The 24425-nt window shown below is 38.0% G+C and overlaps 1 protein-coding gene across 3 annotated transcripts in view; it reads right to left on the bottom strand.

Annotated features, from left to right (window-relative positions):
• Wdr44 (WD repeat domain 44) overlaps window positions 1-23882 on the bottom strand; it is a 115941-nt gene extending 92059 nt beyond the window's left edge. Inside the window, exons 1-2 of one of the 3 annotated variants that reach the window (XM_060375566.1) lie at window positions 23756-23882; window positions 23267-23452 (exon numbers count right to left, since the gene is read on the bottom strand). In XM_060375566.1, coding sequence (XP_060231549.1) covers window positions 23267-23343 — 77 coding nt within the window. In that variant the 5' untranslated portion in view covers window positions 23344-23452; window positions 23756-23882. The other 2 variants (XM_060375565.1, XM_060375564.1) reach the window with 2 other exon arrangements.
• Between the last annotated feature and the right edge of the window lie 543 nt (window positions 23883-24425).

Below are 24425 nucleotides of genomic sequence, written 5' to 3'. Positions count from 1 at the left end.
AGAAAACAGAAACTGAGGAAATCAGGGAGACGAAGAACTAAGGGGGAAAAAACAGGTACTAAACAGACAAGCATAATCAAAGGACTACAAGAAAGAATGAATCTCAGATATTGAAAATATAATGGAAGAAATCAATGTATCTGTCAAAGAAAATGTTAAATTCCTGACACAAACCATCCAAGAAATCCAAGACAACATAAAAAGACAAAACCTAAGAATAACAGGAATAGAGGAAAAAGAAGATTCCTGTCTCCAAGGCCCAGAAAATGTTTTTAACAAAATCATAGAAGAAAATTTCCTGAACTTAAAGGAGAGGCCTATCAGCATACAAGAGGCCTACAGAACACTTAATAGAGTAGACCAAAAAAGAAAAATCCTCCTGCAACATAATAATCAAAACAGTAAATATACAGACCATCTAAAAAATATTAAAAGCTGCAAGGGAAAAAGGCCAAGTAACCTATAATGGCAAACCCATCAGAATCACATCTGAATTCTCAACAGGGACTATGAAAGCCAGAAGGGCCTGGACAGATATCATACAGATCCTAAGAAAACACAGATGTCTGCCCAGGCTATTATACCCAGCAAAACTCTCAATTGTCACACAAAGAGAAAACAATATGTTCAATGACAAAAGCAAATTTAAACATTACTTAGACATAAATCCAAGCTTACACAATGAAAAATAAAACCCAAGAAAGCTAACTACAACCAGAAAAACACGAGAAATGAATGAACTCACTACAGCAAAACTGAAAGTTGTTGGGATCTGTAAACAGGAATCTCTACGGCCAGCCTCAAGGGACCTGACGAACTGGAGATCAGGTATCTGTGAAGGCATCTGTGAGGCCACCTATGGACCACCTACAAACCAACTGAAACCATCTGCACATGCTCTGGGTCACCTTATGAGAGAACTTGAAGCCCTTCCTCTCTCTCTCTCCTGTCCTGCACAGAGATAGACTCTGTGTTCCCTTCTTCCCTTAATAAAACTCCCACATGGAACCAGTCATGTGGTATGCTTTGTGAGCCCAATGTGTAACTTTGTTACACAATCCTAACATTGGTGCACTTGGCCTGGAATAGGTGCCTCCAGCAGGCAGGCCACATGTTAGCACCCCACCGGAGCTGCTAGAAATCTATTTCATTCGAAATCTGCCTGTGACCCACATTCTGGCAACCAGAATGTGCTGCATGCAACACTGGCTGGATTGGTGAGTTCCCCTCATTGGTTGACATAAACGTCTCTCTTGGTAGGAGAAAATTGACCATTGAACATTTAACATCCTGAAACTCCCCACTACGCTCTGAGGCAGAGGTACCCCCAACCACAGTCTTCACTGCCTATGGTTGACACTTTTTGCTAACCTCCATTTAGGGCTTCCTCTTTCCTTTGGGAGAGAATTTTTTTCCCTCTACGTACACAGTTTCTCCCCACACATGTGCCTACAAAAATCCTAGCGCTAGGTAAACTGTGTCTCCTAACAGGCAGCTGTGCCCCTGGTCTCTGGCCAAAGCTGATGAGCTGTTTGATCAGGTAGGAACATATCTACTGGGACAAACCTTGCTTTTGGGATGCATGGACAAGTCACTGACTCCTATCCTCCCAATGGAACTGTGCATTCATCCATTCCTACAGTGTGCACACTGGGATGTCTTCTGGAGAATTTAAAAGCCCTAAGCATAGACCCTGAGTTATAGGCCTCTAAACTCATATACCTCTGTAATAAAACTTGGCCTATATATTCCTTACATAATGGTTTGAATTGGCTGATTAACTGCACATTAAATATCAATATTTTACAGGATCTTTTTAATTACTGTCAGCGATCTGATAAATAGAAGGAGGTATATTATGTTCAAGCTTTCTCTCTTTTCCACCCTAAACCTTCTCTGTTCTTCCTGTTATCCTACCCAACTTCTAGCTATAAAGTGTCAACCTCAAGAGTTCTCTACATTTGACCCTGTGGATGAACCTCCACCAGGTCGTTCTCAACCCCCAGCTTCTTCCCAACCTCTGGCATCTTCCCCTTCCTCCTCTACTTTCTCCTCTGCTTCTTCTACTTCTCCAGAACCCTCACCCGTTCCCTAGCAACAGGATGTCCTAGTCATCCTACTTTGGCACCCCATTTCACCCCACCAACAGCTATTAGGCCCCAGCTACCGACCCTCACTCTATAGCAAAGCCCCCTTCTTCTTCTACTCAGCATAAACCAGCCTCAATTCTTCCCTTGCGGGAGGTGGCCAGTGTAGATGGCTTAGTTAGGGTGCATGTTCCCTTCTCATTAACTGAACTTTCTCAAGTAGAAAAGAGACTAGGATCGTATACCTCTAATCCTTCTAGTTTCGTTAAAGAATTTCAGTATCTCACTCAATATTATGGTCTTACCTTCCATGATATATATGATTCTTACCAATAACCGATTACCTGAGGAATGCAGGCGAGTTTGTGAATAGGCTAGAATGCATGCAGATGAGGTTCACCAAACAAACAGAGCACACATGGTTGGGGCTGAGGTGGTGCCGGACCAGGATCCACAATGGGATTACAATACCCTGGAAGGCATTTTAGCCAGGGATCAGTTCATGACCTGGCTCCTGGCTGTTCTCCTCAAGGCTGCCCTTAAGGAGTTAGTTTTGAAAAGCTCCAGGAGATCGTTCAGGACAAGAATGAAAACCAGTCTCAATTCCTAGAGTGACTTACAAAGGCCCACTTATAACATACTAATCTAGACCCCGAAAATACACCGGGCAGGCAACTTCTGATAACCTATTTTTTCTTCCAGAGTTACCCTGATACCAAGGCTAAGTTAAATGCTTGGAGAGAGAACCTCTGACTCCACAGGCAGAAGTCTTAGTATTGGCCTTTAAGGTGTACCATGGGAGAGATGAGAAAGCCCACTGACTTTGTATTATCAACTTTCTTCCCAGTACATCTAGGCCCTCCAGCAAGTGGCTCAGACAATACTAACTCTCCAAGGACAGATCAACTGGCTGGCAGCAAAGTACTTCAAAACTGACGTGGATTGGATCTCCTCCAGGTAAAGAAGGTGTCCTTTGCATCTACCTCCAGGAGGAATGCTGTTTTTATGTCAACCAATCCAGGATAGTAAAAGACAAAATCCAACAACTCCAGACAGAGCTACAAAAGCAAAGGGAACACCACGAGGCCACTAGATCTTGGGCCTTTGAGAACCCCATATGGAAATGGATTCTGCCCTTCCTTACAACTCTTCTGCTTTCTTTCTGCTTTTGCTCTTTGCATCTTGCTTAATTAACTTCCTCTCTACATTCTTCCAACAACAAATGCAAAAATTCTCTAACCAAACCATTAATCAGTTACTCTTACAGGATTATCAACCTTTGCCCACAGAACCAGATGTCAATGACCTTCCATTGACCCTGATGCTGGGGACCAGCTATACCCTGAGAATGACAATGCCCCTAATCAACAGGAAGTAGCTTGAAGAGCAAAGGTTGCCCCTATGCCCTCCCCACCATCACCCCTTCCTAGCTCCTTACTTTATAATAAAACAAAAAGGGAGGAATAGTGGAATCCATAAGCAGGCATCTCTAGGGCCAGCCCAAAGGGACCTGACAAACTGGTATCACGCATCTGTGAGGACACCTATGGACCACCTACGGACCACCTGAAACTACCTGTGCATGTTCAGGGTCACCTTATAAGAGCACTTGAAGCCCCTCCTCTCTCTCTCTCTCTCTCTCTCCTACCCTGCCCAGAGAATGGTCTCTGTGACTCCTTCTTCTTCCCTTAATAAAACTCCCACTTGGGATGAGTCACATGGCTTGATTTGTGAACCCGCTGTTGCACAATCCTAACAAAAGTGTCCAAGCACACAAACACTACCACAATCAACATCAAAATAAAAGGATCTAACAGTTACTGGTCATTTATCTCTTTCAACATGAATGAACTCAACTCTCCAATAGAAAAAAAAAAAAAGCAGATACAGGTAGACAGCTGGAAATAATCAAACTCAGGGCTGAAATCAATAAAATAGAAACAAATAAAACAATTCCAAGAATCAATGAAGAGCTGGTCCTTTCAGAAAATCAACAAGATGTATAAACCCTTAGCCAAAGTAACTAAAAGGCAGAGAAACACTATCCAAATCAACAAAATCAGAAAAGAAAAGGGGGATATAACAACAGACACTGAGGAAATCCAAAGAATGATTAAGTCCTACTTCAAAAGCATATACGCCCCAAAATTTGAAAATCTTAATAAAAGGTAAATTTTCTTGATCTATTCCACTTACCAAAGCTGAATCAAGACCAGGTAAACAAATTAAAAAATCCTATATCACAAAGGAAATAGAATAGGTCATCAAAAGTCTCATATCCAAAAACAGTCCAGGGCCAGATGGTGTCAGTGCAGAATTCTATCAGACATTCAAAGAAAAGCTAATACCAATACTCTTCAAACTATTCCACAAAATAGAAACAGAATGAACATTACCGAACTCATTCTATGAAGCTACAGTAACCTTGATACCTAACCTTCACAAAGACCCAAGAGAATTGTACATCAATCTTCGTTATGAACATTGACAGAAAAATAGTCAACAAAATACTTGCAAACTGAATCCAAGAACACATCAAAGATATCATCCACCATGACCAAGTAAGCTTAATCACATGTATACAGGGTGGTTCAATATATGGAAATCGATCAAGGTAATACACCATATAAACAAAATGAAAGAAAAAAAACCCACGATCATCTCTTTAAATGCTGAAAAAGTATTTGATAAAATCTAACACCTATTCATGTTTAAAGTTTTGGAGAGATCAGAGATACAAGGCACATACCTAAACATAGTAAAGGTAATATACAGCAAGCCTACAGCCAACATCAAACTGGACAGAGGGAAACTGAAATCACATCCACCCAAATCAGGGACAAAGCAAGGCTGCCCACTTTCTCCTTATCTCTTCAACATAGTACTTGAAGTTCTTGCTGGGGCAATAAGAAAATTAAAGGAGATCAACGGGATTCAAATCGGAAAGAAAAAAGTCAAAGTATCACTATTTGCATATGAGATGACAGTATACATGAGTGTCCCCAAAAATTCTACCAAGGAACTCCTACAGTTGATAAAAACCTTCAGTAAAGTGGCTGGATGCAAAATTAAAAAAAAAAAAAAAATCAGTAGCCCTCCAGCAAAAAAAGAAAAATGGGCTTAGAAAGAAATAAGGGAAACAACACCTTTTACAAAAGCCACAAAAAGCATAAAGTACCTAGGTGTGACTCTAACAAACCAAGTGAAAGACCTGTATGAAAAAAAAAAAATTCAAGTCTCCGAAAAAATAAACTGAAGAAGATATCAGAAGATGGAAAGATCTCCCATACTCATGGCTTGGTAGGATTAACACAGTGAAGATGGCCATCTAACCAAAAGCAATCTGCAGATTCAATGCAATTCCCATCAAATTACCAACACAATTCTTTACATACTTTGAAAGAAAAATTCTCAACTTCATACGGAATAAGAACCCCAGAATCGCTAAAACAATCCTCTACAGTTATCTTCTGGAGGTATCTACATCCATGATCTCAAGTTGTACTATAGAGCAACAGTAATAAAAACTGCATGGTATTGGCATAGAAGCAGACTGGTAGATCAATGAAATCTAACTGAAGACCCAGAAATAAAAGCACAAACATGGAAACTTAATTTTTGACAAAGAAGTCAAAACTATACAATGGAAAAAAAGACAGCATCTTCAACAGATACTGCTGGTCTAACTAGATGTCCACATGTAGAAAAATGCAAATAGACCCATATCTATCACCCTGAACAAAGTTAAAGTCAACGTGGAGCAAAGATCTCAACACAAAACTAGACACACTAAACCTTTTGGAAGGAAAAGTGGGAAGGACCTCAAACTCATGGGCACAGGTGACAAATTTCCGGAACAGAACACCAACAGCTCAGGCTCTAAAAACTACAACTAATAAATGGGACCTCATGAAATGAAAGCTTCTTTAAAGCAAAGAACACTGTCAACAGAACAAAACAACAGCCTACAGACTGGGTCTTAATCAACCGTATATCCGATAATGGGCTAATATCAAATATATAAAGAACTAAAGAAATTATACACAAAAAAACACAAACAATCCAATTAAAAAATAGGGTACAGAGCTAAGCAGAAAATTCTCAACAGAGGAATACTGATTGGCAGAGAAACACTTAAAGAAATGCTCAACATCCTTAGTCATTTGGGAAACACAAATCAAAAATGACCCTGAGATTTCACCTTACAGACATCAGAATGGCTAAGATAAAAAAACTCAAAGGATGATGCATTTTGGAGAGGTTTTGGAGAAAGGAGAACCGTCCTCCATTGCTCGTGGGAGTGTAAACTTGTGCAACCAATTTGGAAATAAATGTGGCACTTCCTCAGAAAATTGGGAATAGCACTACCTAAATGGCCAGCTATACCACTCCTGGGCATATACCCAAAAGATGCCCCACCATTCAATAAGGACACTTGCTCAACTATGTTCATAGCAGCTTTATTTGTAATAGCCAGAATCTGGAAAACAGCCTAGATGTCCCTCAATGGAGGAATGGATACAGAAATTGTGGTACACCTACACAGTGGAATACTACTCAGCTATTGAAAACAGGAAGATCATAAAATTTGCAGGCAAATGTTGGAAACTAGAAGACATCATCCTGAGTGAGGTATCCCCAAAATGGAAAGACAGCCTTTGTATAAACTCACTTATAAGTAGATATTAGCTGTAGAATATAGCCATCTACAGACCTAAAGAAGCTAAACACTAAGGAGGACCCTAGGGAAGATGCTTAAATCTTATTAAGAATGGCAAACAGGATAGATACCAGAAGGGGTAGAAGAGAGGAAACAGGATGGGAGTCTACTATAGAGGGTCCTCTGAAAGAATACCCTCAACAGGGGATCAAAACAGATGCTGAGATTCACAGGCAAACTTTGGTCAGAGCACAAAGAGTTTTACGGAAGAAGAGTGGGGTGGGGATAGAGGGATATTGTGAGGACAAGAGCCTTACAAGGAGATCAACAAAACTAAAACATCTGAGGCCAGGGTTTCCTGCAGAGACTGATGTGCCAACCAAGGACCACCTGCTCAGATGTGGCCGATTGACAGCTCAGTCTCTATGGGGATCTCTGAGTGAGGGGAGTAGGAGCTGCCTCTATCATGAACTACGTTGCCTGCTCTTTGTTCATTCCCACCTCATGATACAGTCTTGCCAGGCCATGGAGGAAGAGGATCCAGGCAGTCCTGATGAGACTTAACAAGCTATGGCAAATGGCAATGGCAGAGAACTCCCCTTTTCAGTGGACTAGGGGAAGGGGATTTGGGGAGAAGAGGGAGGGAGAGTGGACCTGGGGGGAGTTGAGGGAGCGGGCTTCAATTAGGATATATAATGAATAAACTGAAAAAATAAAAAAGAACTCATATAGGTATAATTAGCCCCAAAGGCTGCCTTTCCCAGTACACTGGGAAACTCTCACTTTGAAAGCAGCTGTTGATATGATCATAATAGTAATTTAACTAATTTTCCTTCAGAGCTTCAGTGAGGGGATCCTTTAGAGTTCCAAGACTGTCCAAAATTTTTAGTTCCCTAAGCCATACTGAAAGTAGAACTGCTTTTTGCTCACAGGACGATTTTCCAACCTATGTCCCATTAGACTGTGAGAACAAACATACATTTATTTTGTGTGACATTGTTACACAGCACTGTCATGTATAAAGAACAAGTTCAAAAAATCACACAGTCAAGTTACAAAAACTGGCCACAAAACAATCATATAATGTTCTAAATAAGTTTACAATTTTAGGTCCATGTAGCCTGTGTACCTTAGGCACCCCTGCTTATAGATAATTATTGTTGAAACATCTTATCCAGTTTTAAGCTCAGATCTTCATTGTTCATGCCTTGAGTTATCAGGACTTAAAATGAATGGTAATTGCTAAAAACTACTTTTTATACAGAACGTTAAATGTTTACAGTTTCAAAAGCCAGAGCTTATAAAACATCATAAAGTTTCTTGCCCATTTAGCCACAGTTACTTTGGTGTAGGGGTTGTTATTTCTCTTCCCCTTACCTGAAGGTTATCTGAAAACAAACAATCTGTAAGTCTTTGGCAAACAAAGAGGAAACAGCAGACTAATCCTACATTTGCCACCTGTTTCATATCCAATTAAAAAACAAGAAACTCCAAAGCGACCTCTTATAAAAATCCCCCCCATTTTTTTTTGTGTGTGTGCAGAAACAACAGCCAAGAGGAATCTCATCCTTAACGTTGTTAATTCTAAATTCCTTATTTTCTTTTTTTCATCATCTAGTACTCACTCCTTATTATTCGTACGAAAACATATTAAAACAACTAGCCAAAACCTGGGAGTGTAGCTTAGTGGTAGAGTAAGTTCCTAGCTCAGGAAAAGTCCTGGACTCAAATCTCAGTATTGCAAACCAACTAACCAACCAACCTACCAATCACTAACCCACCCACCCACCTACCCACTATCATCACCACCAACAAACAAGCAAACAAGCAAAAGTCAAAGGAAAAGAAAACAAACACCAAAACAAAGAAACAAAAACTGGGTTTTTTTTTTTTTCTTTCTGTTTATAAAAAGCTGTCTATTTTAGTCCTGAGGGGAAAAAAAAGATGGTTGGGTCTTAGGTAGCTAGCCAGGTTGCAAAATCCCGGACAGAGTTCTAAAGAGGTAAAAAGGACAATGACACAAAAGGAAAGTGCCTAGAGTGAGTCAGCAGAATACAGCTGGTTGCTTAGGAAACATTTCATATAGGAAGGTAATTACAAAGAACTGCCTAACAAGAATCACCTTTGTAGATTCATTTTGCCCTTTATTCTCTTGTGCTTTTGCCACATGGAAAATATGAAAGTAAGATAAGGCAGTGTAACAAGCAACTGAAACAAGCAGAGCAAAAACCAAGTTGTTCCTACAAAGAAAGTGTTGGGATCCTAAGTTCCCTGAGGTGAATAGGGCATGAACTGAGATAAGGCCCATGTCATATATTCTAGTAAGAAGCAAAGGCAAGGGTTTTGATTTCTAAAGCCCAGAAAGCTGAAACAATAAAATCTGATAGCAAACGAAGGCCAACACTAAAATGTAAAGTTTAAACAGGAACTTGGAAAGTTTCTGGTGCTCTGAAAACTAATATAAGGATTTCTTTTTTTTGCCTAAGAGTGCAGGCAAGAAAAAAAGAGAAAGAAGCTAAAAATAAGTAGATAAATAAGTACAACCAAAACAATCAATCCTGAACAGAAAAAAGAAAAAAAAAAAAAAGCCAGTCCCGGAAACATATAAAGAACCAATACACAGATTGAGCAGGTCATATTTAGCAATATATAGGTATATACATAATATCCCTGCAGAGGCAACAGTTAATAGAAAGAAAGCACAAAACTTTTAAAGACAACAAGGAGGGTATATGGGCGGGTTTGAAGGGAGAAATGGGGAAAGAGGAAATTATATAATTATATATTATATTATAACCTCAAAAATAAAAAACATTCAAATTTACAGAACAAGATAATACTGTCTTGCCTTCCTTTTTAAATCTTTGTCTAAGCGAATTTTAAATTTCACTTGTAATATTGTATATTGGCACTGAAATAAGTATATCAATCATTATTAGTTACAGCCTTTTTGTTTTTGTTTTTTGTTTTTCAAGTCACGGTTTCTCTGTGGTGTCCTGGAACTTGCTCTGTAGCCCAGGTTGGCCTTGGACTTAGCGATTCGCCAGCCTCTGCCCCTAGAATGCTGGGAATAAAGGTGTGCACCATCACCACTCAGCTATTATATTCTTATGGAACATTTTACTTGACTTTATGCTTATAAAATCTTTTATAGAAACTGGGCATTCAAAAAAAAAAAAAAACCTCCAACTTACTAATATACTAAAAGTAAAGAAATGGCATCTAAAAAAAAAAAATGAGTTGCTTTGCCTTTGAAACACAAACCATAACCACATCCACAACCATTTCCTCGTGGTCCTGTTTTAACTTTGCTAGTATAAAAAGAGCCATCAGCAAAACCTATAAAATCTAGGAATGGTAGGATAAACTGTGCAATCATAATCTACTCTTACTTTACTACAAGAAGCCATTTTTATCATGTATGTGGTATGGTATGGATGTGCATGTGATACATGAACCTGACGGTGCAGAGACCAAAAGAGAACATCCTGTGTCTTCCTTTATCACTATCCTCCTTATTGCCTTGAGACAGGAACTCTCACTGAACCAGAAAGTCACTCACTATTTCTGCTGCGCTGGCAAAGTAGTAAATTTTATACCCACCCATCTCTGTCCTCTGACGCTTAAGTTATAGCCAGTCAGAGCCATGTCCGGCTTTATACATGAGTGCTGGGGAGTGAAACTTAGGTCCTCATGCTTGCACAGCAAGCATTTTTATCCATTAAGTCATCTCCCCAGGCTCAGAATGTCATGTTTTAATTAACTAGTAGACAATAATTATTACTCAGATTTCCTTGTATACAGCCAATGCTAGTTTATTAACAAGATAAAAATATATATGAATACAACTACAAATATCAAATAAGTTTTAACTGAATCCTAAAGATATGATTCACTACTTTTATTATCCTTTGGTAATTTAAAGTTTCTTATTTTTATGTTATTTTTTTATATTATAATTTCATTATAACATCTTTTTAAACTTTGTTTAATATGTTAAATACTATGAAATCCTTGAACTGGGGTATATACAAAAATAACTAATAGGAACTTATCAATGATATTAATAGAAATAGATGGTGAGGCAATTTGACACAATGGTTATATGTTTCCCGAAAGAAGGTTTTGTGGCATTAATTTTTAATAAAGTGTAATTAAATAAAAAAACTTTGAAATCCATACCTGTCACTATAAGTTGTATAAATTACAAACATAAAAGATATAGTTAAACAACTGTATCTTGCCTAAAACAATATGATCTTTTCCAAAAAATATTATGTAGCCTTGTTTTGTGTCATGTTCCTAAAAGAGTAACTTAATATATTTACTGATAAAATAACCAAAAACAAAATAAGGAACAACCTTTCACCTAAAAATTCCAAACTAAATTCACTTAAAAATTCTAAACTAAACTATGCTCTTGTATACATTTCCAACCACTCAATAAGCACACATAGTAATACCATTAAAGTAATGTGGCATTATCACAATATCACAATTTGTCAATGTGGGTTGGAATAAAAATGAGATCTATTAATAGTTTAAAGTAATCTCTAATACATCTGATAGAAAGTGATAAATGTTTACCTGCTTAGAGAAGTTAGACCTAATATAAGCCTGCTAAGAAGAAATAAAATAAATAAATAAATAAATAAGCCTGCTAAGTCCTTTTTTAAAAGGTAAAACAGGGAACAGTACTGGAGCCTACCACACAGGACCTCTGAAAGACTCTATTCAGCAGGGTATCAAAGCAGATGGTGAGACTCATAGCCAAATTTTGGGCAGAATGTAGAGAATTTTATGAAAGAAGGGTGAGATAGAAAGACCTGGAGGGGACTCTACTAGGAGAACAACAGAACCAAGAAATCTGATCATAGGGGTCTTTTCTGAGACTGATACTCCAGCCAAGGACCATGCATGGAGATACCCTAGAACCCCTGCACAGATGTAGCCCATGGTAGCTCAGTCTCCAAGTGGGCACCCTAATAAGGGGAACATGGGCTGTCTCTGACATGCACTCAGTGGCTGGCTCTTTGATCACCTCCCCTTGAGGGGGGAGTGCAACCTTACCAGGCCAAGAGGAAGACAATGCAGCCAGTCATGATGAGACCTGATAGGCTAGGGTCAGAGGAAAGGGGAGGAGGACCTCCCCTATCAGTGGACTTGGAGAGGGACACGGGAGGAGATGAGGGAGGGAGGATGGTATTGGGAGGGGGCTATAGCTGGGATACAAAATGAATAAACTGTAATTAATAAAAAAATATTTTAAAAGGTAAAACAAACAGCATATTTCAAACGCTTTATCAAGTATAAATATAATTTTATAGCATATAAAATCAATGAAGTTCTAGTCGTGAAAAGTAAGTACTAGTAACTTCTAAGCAAAAATTGGGCCTCTAAAGCACCTGTCAAAAGCTCCTATTTTTAAAATTATTCTGGGTTCCAGTGAGATGGCTCATTGTGTAAAGGCTCTTGTTGCCAGGCTGGATGACCTGAGACTGAGGGAAGAATTGTCTTCTAAAGGTTAGCTGTCCTCTGATCAGTGGCTATACACTATAGCCACTCCTGTGCTATAGTGTATGCCCACATTGACATGGCCCCCCAATCTAAATACATATATGTTTAAAAAAAATACTTTTGATAGTAATCTTATTTTTCAGACTTAAGACTGTTGATTTTTCTTCTGAGTCTATTAGTCATCACCAAATATGGGAAAAAGAATAAATTCAAATATAAAAACTTAATGTTCTAGCTAGGGAACCTAGAGTCTCCCACATGCTGGGCAAATACCTTCTGTTAAGATCAGGTATCATGTAGCTTCTTAGTGGCCTTGATCTCCATCTCTACCTTTGACAGGCCTTGAACTTGCAATTTCCCTGCTCTTTGAAGAGCTATAGGACATTGTTACACCTAGTTGTTTGGTTTACTGAATTAAAAAAAAGTGCATTCAATATATTAAAGGTTAAGTTCTAGTAAATGGGTTTGGTGGCATATACCTGTAATCCTAGCACTTGAAAAGGGGAGGCAGGAGGACCAAAAGTTCGCCATCATTAGCTACATTTGAAATGTAAAGCAAGCCTGGCTTATGTGAGACCTTGTCTTAAAACCAATGAATAAATACACAATAATCAATTGTGTTGCTAGATATTTCAAGTGAACTATCTAAAAAAGAAATAAAGCAATTCCATTTGCAATGGCAACAAAAGCCACCTAGAATTGAGTAAGTACAGAATTGAAAGAGCTCTTCAAATGGAGCATGGTGGCTTGTCTGTAATCCAGCACTTTAGAGCTAGAAGTTCAAGGTCATCTTCATCTATGTACTCCTGCCAACCTGGACTATATGAGAACCTGTCTCAACAAAGAAACATACACACACACATGTGTACGCACATGCATCAAACTAACTCTACAATAAAAATTATAAAACACTGCTGATTAAAGATGTGTTCATGTTGTTCACGAATTATAAGAATTGATACTGCTAAAATGTCCATATTAAAGTGATCTACATATTCAATGTAATCCTTACTAAAATATCAGTGATCTTCATAGAACAGGGAAAAAACCAATCATTATAAAGTCCCTAAGGAGTGAAGTGTGATGGTTCCTTTCTGTGATCCCAATGCTTGGGAAGCTGAGGTGAGGCAGGATGACTGCACTGAGATTGAGGCCATCTTGGGCTATACTGCTGACAAGTACAACATAAGTTCCTATGTAGCTGTGCATGCGCACCTGCACAAACATACAACCCTGAAACAGCCAAGAGTCCAGAGCATAAACAACAAATCAGGAAGCATCACTCTGCCTAATTTAAAAACAAATTACAAAGCTACAGTAATTAAAACAGCACAGCCCTGGCATAAAGACACTTCTGAATGGAACAGGACAGGAGCCCAGAAGAAATCTCACACAGCTATTCTCAACTGTCATTGACAAAAGTGCTAAGAACACAAATTGGAGAAAGGACAATAAATAGAGTTGGAGAAATCACATATCCAAATTTAGAAGAATGAAATTAGACCCATGTCTCTTACCAATTCCAAAACAATCAACTGAAAATAGATTAAAGACATAAATATAAAACTGGAAATTGACATTACTAGACCACAGAATATGGAGAACACTTTAAGGTACAGAGGCATAAGCAATGATTTTTCTAGATAGGAGTCCAAAAGCACAGTAGACAAATGCATTTTTTTTAACAAAAATAGGATTTTATTAGATTAAAAAGCTTCGACACAGCAAAGGAAACAATAAATAGACAATATGCAAAATAGGAAAAGATGAAAACTATCCACCTGACAAAAATGTTAATGCTCAGAATCTATAAATAAATCAATTAACACCAAAATAAAATTCTTAGTAATCCAAAACAGAATGGGCATTATTCCTAAAATGAATTTCTCAAAAGAATATATACAAACTACCAAAAGGCAAATGAATTAGTATAGCACTAATCATTAGGGAAATGCAAATCAGAACAACGAGGCATTCCTCACTCTAATAAGATTGGCTAGTTAAAAGAAAGACAAATGATAACAAATGGCTGGGGCAGTAGTAAAGAAGAATCCTTGCATCCAACTGATGGGAATGTAAATTAGTATGGCTATCACTGAAAAACGGCATGTAATTTCGTTAAAAGTTAAAAACAGAACTATTATATTATCCAACAACCTTATATAGTATATATGTGTGTGTGTGTGTGTGTGTGTGTGTCTGTGTATTAGATAGCCAAAAGAAATGAAATCAGTCTACCAAAAAGATGTGTCTGCACCTCTAAGTTTATTGTAGCACTATTCACAATAGCCAAGAAATGAAAATATAAGTGTCTAGTAGCTGATGAAGTGATAAACATGGTATAGATACACAACAGATTACTCTTCAGTTATAGCAAGGGATTAAAGTTTATCATTTATGACTACTGAAGTGGGAATGGATATCATTTTGTTAGGTGAAATAAACCAGACAAAAGGTAAGTACTTCTTTAGCACATTCATATAGAAGCCAAATTAGTAAATCGTATAGATGGAGTAGAGTCATGGTTACCAGAAGTTAGAGAACAAAGAAGGAATAATGTGGCATGCCTGATAAATGGATGCTATGTTAGTCAGAAGCAAGAAATCCTCGTGTATTATTGCAGAGTAGTGACTGTAATGTTTTTAAGCTGTTAAGGATTTTAAATGTTTTTACCATAATGAAATAATAAATAGAGACAATCACCACACAATATACACACATATCAAAACATCATACTATACCACAGCCATGTATATTTTTACATATCAGATTTTTTTTAAAAAAATTCCTTTGATTTTAAAAAGAAATGGAGCATGTCATTATGTATAGAAATAACATCTATATCGGTATTGTCATTGACAGAGTAACCACCGAAAATGCATTCAGCCCAAACAGCTATACACATTCAGAAACTATTACTACACCTTGCAGGATTAACAATTAGTACCAAAACCATGCATTAAAAGAAACAACTTGAATATTCTAAATATTCCTTATATTTCAGAAGGATAAACGTGTATTTTAAAGCTATTTTATTCACATAGGTTATGACATTTATAGAAGACAAAAATTAACTAAGTGAATAGGAAAAATTTAAATATTCATATAATTATTCAGTTTTTTCCTTTCTTATTCAAAGGTTACAAAAGAAAGAAAACATTTTTCAAATTAGTATGAATTAATTTGAAGGCTAAGCAGTCTTCCAACAGCCTAAAAAATTATTTTTTAAAAAGCCAGATTATTTATTTGGTAGTTGTTGGTGAATCAAGGTGCTTTCTTTCAAGGTGCTTCAGCTATTTAGTGATGATGCTGTATCCAAAACCCTATTGGTTAAATGTACTTTCTCAATGGTCACCTTTGGGCTTGGAATTCATTCTCATTGACATTACAAAGAGATAAACATGAGTGGTAGTGATGCAGTGCATTCAGTCTTCAAGAGGCTATCACTGAAACAGAAAAATAGTATAAGGAACATGGAGTTTTTATTGTTGTTAATTCTGTACGTTAACATTTTTTTACATGTTTGGAGACAAAAAGGTTTACTGAACTTGAGAGCAATCAACCCTGATGTAATGACAAATTGTAAACTGCTAGGCAGCTGCAGCCAGCAATAAAACGCTGAGGCCTTGAAGCACATTCCCAGAGCCTAATTATACAGCAAATCCTAGAATCCGAGAGAAGGCAAAATAGCTAGAAGAATAACTGGTAGACTGATTGGTTGCTATAGTAACTAAGATAAATTTGTATACTGAGTAGAGGAAAAAACACCAAGGTTGCTATAAGATATGAAATCCATATTATATTTTGGTTGCTTTTCCTTCAATTTTGAATCATGAGAGTAGACTAATATAAAGATTGTTGTTTAACTGGAAATAAGAGAAGAGAGATTTCCACTTTGAAGATAAGAAAGCAACCAATTAAGGATTTAGCTGTTTAGCTGAAAAATATCCCAAAGCAGGAGGGGAACAGAACTGATGGAAGGAAGGTCATGAAAAATAACTTAGATGTCTGTAAATAGAATAAAGAAACAGGTTATCAATTCAAGCAAAATATCAGTAGGTTATCATAAAGTGGTTACAAATTTAATTACTTTAAACAATGTTTAAACTAGGTACTAATCTTTTATAGGAAGGGTTACTTAATTAACACTGCATATGTGTATCCCTGTAACAAAAATGACTATAACATATCTCAGCTGTCAGGCCACAGAATGTAGCTCAAAATATGGTCCCTATATTAGGTACCTGGGTTGACATTCACCTCTTCCATTTCCAGCACAATTTCTATGATCTCAAACTACTAACCCTTCTCATCTTATCTCCACTATACACCTAGAAAGTAGCTACCAAATTTGCCGCAGGAATATAAGGAGAAAAAAAATCCCCTCAGTTGATAAAGGTATCAGACTTTATCAAAGTGATAATAATGAATAAAATTGAATAGAATATAGTGGTTGTTGTGACAGCGTTACATGATCTGTTCTGTAAGACTACCAATGAGGGGACAAGGAAAGGACTTAGTCTATAAAGTGCCTGCCATGTAAGCTTGAAGACCTGACATCAGATACCCAGAAGGCTTGAAAGACAGGAATGGGGGCTGGAGAGATGGCTTAGTGGTTAAGAGCACTTTCAGAGAATCCATGTTCAGTTCCCCAAACCCACAAGGCAGCTTACAACCATTGAAAACTTCAGTTGCAGGGGATCTCTTGCCTTGTCTGCTTACCACAAGCACCAGAAACACACGCAGTACAATTTTATACACATAAAATAAATATATCTTTTCTTAAAAAAGACAGGTAGGGTGATATGTACCTATATTCCTAGCACTGGGGACATGAGATCACCTATTAGGGCTTTGTGAGCAGCTAGTCTTGCCCAATAATGGAGGTCCAGTGAGCAACCCTGTCTCAAAATAGAAGGTAAAGAGATGCTGAGCAAGAAACCTGACATCAACCACTAGTCTCCATAAGCACATGAACCCACTAGAGCATTCTCATTTCCTTTTTCTTTTTCATACACATGTACACAATCAATGGAGTTAGGAACAGTGGTGACAAGTGTTAATTTCCGTACTTGGGAGGCAGAGGCAAGAGGATTTCTATGAGTTAAAGTGAGCTTAGGCTGCATGTGAGTTCCAGGCCAGTTATGCCTAGGAAAAACTTGTCTCAGAAACAAACAAATGAACAGAACAACAACAATAAAAATTAAAAATAAAACAATTGGAAAATAAAGAACAAGACCACCTATTACCTTGTCCTATAACTACTTGTTTTTTATATTTTACTTTGTTTTCGCTTTGGCTTTTTGAAACAAGCTCTTGGTATAGGGCCTAAATTGTTCTAGAACTCATGATTCTTACTGTCTCCATTTCCTCAAGCACTAATATTACAGGTATAAACCATGTCTGGTTTTTAACATTTTTAGAAAATCATGTTTTATGTCTTATTTTATGAAATAAGATATCATAAAATAATAAAGTTTTCAACTTAAAGGAATTTGTACAGATTCAAATTGTCTCCAAATTGCCATATTGCTACCAACTGTCCTACCTCCATGAGTCACCAATTGACAGTTGGAGGTCACTAAATTTAGAACCTGAATTTACTAATTAGTATGTAGAAGGTTTTTCCCAACTTCAATATATTACACAAGTATGTTAAAACTACATTGATAAATATATTTCTATCAATCCACGGAGCCAACAGCAATCAATATAATCTATTATTGAATGCCAAAACAGAAACAACAATTTTTGTGGGTTTTTTTTAATTTACTATTTTAAAAAAATTTTATGTGCATTGGTGTTTTGCCCATATGCTGTCAGATTTTGGAGTTACAGACATTTGTGAGCTGCCATGTGGGTGCTGCAAATTGAACCCAGGTCCTCTGGAAGAGCAGTTTGTGCTCTTAACTGCTGAGCTATTTCTCTAACCCCCCCTTCATTGTTATTTTAAGACAGGTTCTCATGTAGCCAAGGCTGGCCTGAAACTCACCATAGAACTGAAGATGAACCGTAACTCCTGATCCTCAATGCCTCTGTCTCTCAAGTACTGACATTAGAAGTCAGTACTTGAGAGACTACGCCTAGCTAAAATATCCACTTCCAAGGATTTATTTTTCCTGAATGTATAACACACTAATATTTTGTAAATTAAAATGTGTGCTGAGGTGGGTGTGATAGATCAGGCCTGTAATCCCAACACTGAGGATGCTGAGACAGGAGGATCAAGAGTTTGAGGGCAACCAAAGCTATATATAAGTCACTGTCAACACACAAATATACATTTTCAGTTCAGAGTGAAATGTTTCTGATGCCTAAGGGAGAAAACTGAGTTTTCAACAAAGGAAGCTATTCGATTTAAGATTGTTTTTAGACATAACAATTCTGTTTATTTTTTTTTAATTTTCTCTATAGTTATATGTACAGAATATAAGCACATGTGTATATGGGTTTATGTACATATAAAGGCTAACAAGGGATTTTCCTTTACTTCTAACTTTTTTTCTGAGAGAGGGTCTCTCACTGAACCCTACGGTTACTGTTTTGGCTAGGCTGGCTAGCCAACAAGCTCCTAGAATCCACCTGCTTCTGACCCCAACACTAAGATTATAGCAAGCACAGCCATGCAGGGCTTGAATTTGGGTGATCTGTACTCAAACTCAGATCCTCTTGTTTGCATAGCAAGTATTCATGGAGAGCCATCTGTCTTGCTCTTTTTTTTTTTTTGTTTGTTTGTTTGCTTGGCTTTGTTATTGTTTTGAGACAGGGCCTTGTTATATAGTCGTGGCTGGCCTCAAAGTCACTATGCAAACCATGCTGGCATACTCCAACTTGTATGATCACTCCAACTTGAAGTGATCCTCTTGTCATTCTGCTTCCAGAGTGCTAGGATTACACGTGAGTAAGTTACTATGCTCAGCTAGACCTAACAATTCTTCCAGATACTTTTATCTATGTTTCCATGATTCAGTCCATACTTTACCATTACTCCAGACTAAATATGGTAGATTGCTGTTTAAGACTCCTAAAAGTGAAATAAAACTACATAGTCACTGTTTGTAGATAAGCTGTTATAATTCTCTCTATTCTAATGTGGCAGCATCACATACATAAGGAAGCAAAAGACTTGAATTTTAGTTTGACCTACTAAGTAATGTATCACTTCCTTCTCTGAGTCTAGGTTTCACTTTCAGTTAAATGGGAAGGCTAAGCCAAATTATGTGTAGTTAACTCCTGTTACACAAATGCATGCGTTTATATCCTTCTTCTTAAGGCCTTGAGGCCTAGAAAGTCTAGCACTTTGGTGGTCACTAAAGAAATAATGTTGAAAATATTACACTTATTTTTATAACATGTTCTCAGTTGTAAACTTTAGAACATGTAGGTAAAATTCACAGTTGGAAGAGGCATCCAACTCATATGTAATTTATGCAGTAAATGATTTCTAATTTATGGATTCTGAGCCATGTATCAAATCCATCATGTTTGTTAAAATAAAAGGTTATGGAAATATGTAAGCCAGGCCTGGTGGAACCAGCTTGTAAGAGCTACTCAGGAAGCTGAGGCAGGTCAGAATGTTTAAGGCCTGCCTGGGCTACAAATGTCCAGGCCAGCCTGGGCAACAGCAGATACACATTAAAATAAAATCTAAACAACAAAAATTAATCTGGGAATAAAGCTCAGTGGCAGAGTATATCTAGCATGCATCAGACCCTAGATTCATTTGTCAGCACAACAAAAACAACACCAGAAACATACATGTATATATATATATATATACACACATATATGCATACCCATAAATTTCTCCAAGAACAAAAGTTTATCAATAAAAGCACACACTACTGACAGACATTTCAAAGGGTTCTCAAAGTGTAATTTCAATTTAAAGTTGAAGAACTAGATGACTCACAGTGTGGGACTCTTTTCTACTATACTAAAGTTCTTCCTGCCTTTCCTGTTATATTAAGCAGCAGAACAGAAAGAATACCACATTATAAAACTGATCTGGGACATAGTTCTGTTATTAATTCACTGTGGCATCATAGATAAGCTACTTTCTTTGGGCTACAGTTTTCTTAACATTTTGTAAGAGTTTAACTAATTGCCATTCTAGATATAACAGCTATGACATTATAAAAATCCTACATAATAAAATAAAAATATAGATTCTTGAAAGAGAAAATGGGAATTTGTAGCCAAGAGAACTGAGAGGTTTAGGCTGCTGACACTAAATAGACGTTTCAATTCAATTTAAAAGGTTGGTACAAAAGCATTTTCCTCTGGGATCTATTGGGAGAAAGCCCCTTCTCTACATAGTGTACAACAGTTATGACGTATTAGAAAAAAACACTGGACTAGTGTTTGGTAAGCTGGTTTCAAATGCCAGCTCTGTTGCTTGCAAGTTGTTTCTCCTAGAACAATGTATTTCACTTCTCTAACATCTTATATGTTAAAGTGGAGAAAGTACCAATCAAAAGAAACCAATATGGTACACAATACAAATTTGGTAGGAGATGATCAGCCACTGTGGAAATATAACTTCACTGGACTCAAATTCTAAAAACTGGGCTGCTTATTAAATTGCTTTCAAAGTACAGATTAACAAATAAATAAGAAATGTAAGGAATAAATCAATATTAGGAAACAGACTGTGTATTTAGATTCTGCTGATTAACAAAACATAAGGTGCCTCAAGTGTCTACTCAATTTAGTACAATTTGGTGAAATGCTCCGTGTAGTCCCAAATACATAAACATCAATAATCATTTCTGTAAGTGGCCAAATTAACTCAATTAGTCTCTTAAGTTTGCACAGAGTTTGCACTTCAGTTCATGTCAAGGAACAGAGCACATTTCTTATGATCGACTAGCAAGTGATGCCACCTGTTTTCAGAAATCACGATTTCTCACCACTGAGTTTTTTAAGCTGTTAGCTGACAAGCTAAGTCTGCTCACAGTACTTTACAAATCTGCCACAGAGGATAGAGAAAAATATAAACAATGCCATCCCTTCCCTGTCCTCTAAATATTACTGTTTTCAGGTCCAATTCTCCAGATAAGTCTATTTTCTTCCAAAGAAATCTTGTCATTTTATCTATGGAGCTCTCAACATGCTCAGTTTTGGGTTAAGCTACAGTTAAATTTAGAAAGCTAGGTCCCAAAGGACTTTAAAAAAGAAAACTTTTCAATTACTATCAAAGTATAAAGTTCTTGAGAAGCTATATCATCCCGGAGTGTGTGTGTGAGTGATTATCAATTCTATCATAATGACTCATTGGATTCAGATAAGTAAAACAGTTCTTAGTTCTGCATACTTCCTCCCAAAGTAATCTCTGTATAAAGTTAACACATGAAATCCCAAGAACGGAAGGGAAGAATTCACATTTGAATACGTTTTGTGTGACAGGTATTGAACTTAGCAGTTTCACAGAGGTTCTGAAATAACTGTCCTGTCTACATTAAACTTACTTTATTCAGTGAGAAAGAACAATATCCACATGGCTCTGAATTGCTAGTAGTGAAAATTGATTATTTCTCCTTCCCAACTAAAAAAAGAAAAAACAAAAAAGATAAACGCTTACTAAATGTTTTATTCTCTCACTTAAACTGAGCTGACAGTTCATTACTTTGAAGGGACAGCCAGCCACAAAGAAACTTTATTTCAAGAGAATCCATTACGTTTGGAAATCTAAATGCATTTTCTACCCTGTTCTACACCATTATGAACTTGAATCATATACTGAAATTCAAGGACATTCAGGCTATCCCAAGGTATATCATTATCATCCCAAAATCTCACAATAGTGACAAACAGGTCCCTGGAAACACACACATTACTAATCTACCGACATACATTTCTTTCTGATCTTGTTGCTGTAACTTTTTGGGTATAGAGTGCATTTTATATATAGCAGAATTTTTCAGGACTTCTAAAATGTACTTATAAGTTAAATTCTATCAGAGTATTTCTTTCATGGGGTAACTATAAAAACTAAAGAGACTTCAACTCCAAGAATCATATGCTAACATACACATTTTACCAATTAATTTTTAAGATCTTATAGTTTGGGAATATATTTCACTGCTTCTAGTTTGCAGACATGTCAGGGGAAGAGTTTGTGAAATTACTTTATGCGCTATCTTAACTCTGAAAAGTGGACAAGTGAAATAGGTAAGTCTAAATCATGGTCCAAGAAGCTTTCCAACTAATGAACTTCCTACTCAGAGCTACCCATATTAATCACCAGTAAAACATTTTTGCAAAATTAAATAAAGGGCACAAAGCTGGGCTCTCCTTCCAAGGACCACATTACTCAGCACTTGTTTATACATCTGTACTCGGCTGTGTACATTTATGTCCCGCTGCCGAGTCAAACCACATCACCCTCTCTAATGGTAAGGATCCTGTCTACAATTTCCTCTGGCGCACAGTAAAGTGCTATTTCAGTAAAACACAGTTGATGCCGAACACATTGGCTGGCTGGAGGACTTCTCTTAAATAAGTATCTGCCTTCTCCCTGCTTCTTTTTTATGTAAAAGAAAAGGTGAAAAGCCGCTTTGGAAATGAATAGGTAACCTAGAGGTTAAAGAGAGAGAGAGAGAGAGAGAGAGAGAGAGAGCGCCAAGGAAGTTCAATTTCTCCTGCTACCTCTCCTTTTGGTCACTGAGGGCTAAAACAGATGTTGGAAAGGTAAGCTCTCAACCCCCAAATCAAGTCTTCGTCTCTCCGACACAAATGTCATCCACCCAATGGCTGGCTAAGACAAGTGAGGGCTTCCGAAGGAGTCCCTGGGCCCTTCACTAGGGAAAAGGGTGGAGGAGGATTCCCTCTCCAACTCATCCTGCTCTAAGAAGTCCCAAGTCTTGGTTATGAGATGTCCAAGTGGGACTAATAACAGCGGTGACGGACACAGCGGGATTTGGGAAAGGAGTAGAGGGAGGATAGGGAGAAGCAAGAGACTGGGGTGTCCGAGTTCTGGGCCCGGACTTCTGTTACTTACCCTACAGAATAGCCGTCCCCCAGGTGCACATCTTCAGGGGCATCATAGAATTCCTCCGTGTCGCTTTCCGACGCCATTTATAGGACACACCCGCGGGTGAGGGGGCTGGCTTCTCCTGGATAAGCGGTGATTCTCAGCGTCTCCTTCTTGTCAGTTAGAGTGTGGAGAGGTGGATCCCGGGCGACGCTAAGGAGGGCACAGATGACGTGGAGTGAAAAGTCGGTTAGGGACAGGGGACCACCCTCAGTTGCTGGGCTAAGGGGATGACCTGCAAAGCGACTGCCTGAGGTGGCTGCAGTGGGTCTGGGACTGTTGCTGGTGTCCCGGGTGCTAGGTGTATGAAAAGCGCTAGAGAAGAGGCTGTGGCTCTTCTCAGTCCAGGAGAGGAAGCAGCGGGCGTGCCGGCGACAACAGCTCCAATTTCTCCCGCAGCAGCAATTACAGTTGCTGGGAAAGCTACTAGTCCGCAAAATACCGACGCGCACCTACCCTCGCGAGATTTCGGGTCTGGCCGGTAAAACGTGGGCGGGGCAGCGATGGTGGCGGGAGGCGGTCCCAGAGAAGCAATGTTCTAATGCGGGAGAAGCCTGTCAAATGGCGCAAGCGCTTTGGTAGAGGCCGGAAGTAGCGGGAATAAGGGAGGTGGCTAGCCCTCGAAGGGGAGGAGTCTAGGACCTGCGCAGGAGCAGCTGGCTCCCAAAACTCTGAGCCACACCCGACTTATATGGGGTTTCGCTTATCGTTTTAGTCATTAATTCTACTAACTGCAGTCCCAAAGAAAAGCACTTTGAAAGTGATGATTTTGAGTCTCTTCCGTTTATCGTGAAAGAACGGTGTCGGCATTTTGGTCTGCATTTTACTTATTCGTCTTGGCCAAGTCTGAAATATCCCACCATAGGTTTTAGCACTTTCACCATCTCTAGTCTATAGAGATAGACCTGTCTTATTCAATTACCTTGAGCTCTCTACATATGATCTAGAAGGGCAAAGGACAAAGACCATAAGAAAGAGATAGCTGGGGTGTGTCTCATTTCCAAAGTGTAATGGTGGATTTATTGCTGAACCTGAGCCAGCATAAGACCTCCAATTACTTTTTCTCAATAGTTATGTGTGGTTGCTGCCCACAATGTGAGAAATTCTATACTGCCCAAGATGTGCA

This window comes from Meriones unguiculatus, chromosome X (assembly GCF_030254825.1).
Source record: "Meriones unguiculatus strain TT.TT164.6M chromosome X, Bangor_MerUng_6.1, whole genome shotgun sequence".
NCBI classification, from domain to species: domain Eukaryota; kingdom Metazoa; phylum Chordata; class Mammalia; order Rodentia; family Muridae; genus Meriones; species Meriones unguiculatus.
Note: the sequence above shows the minus strand (reverse complement) of the source record. Positions and strands in the feature narration are given on the sequence as shown.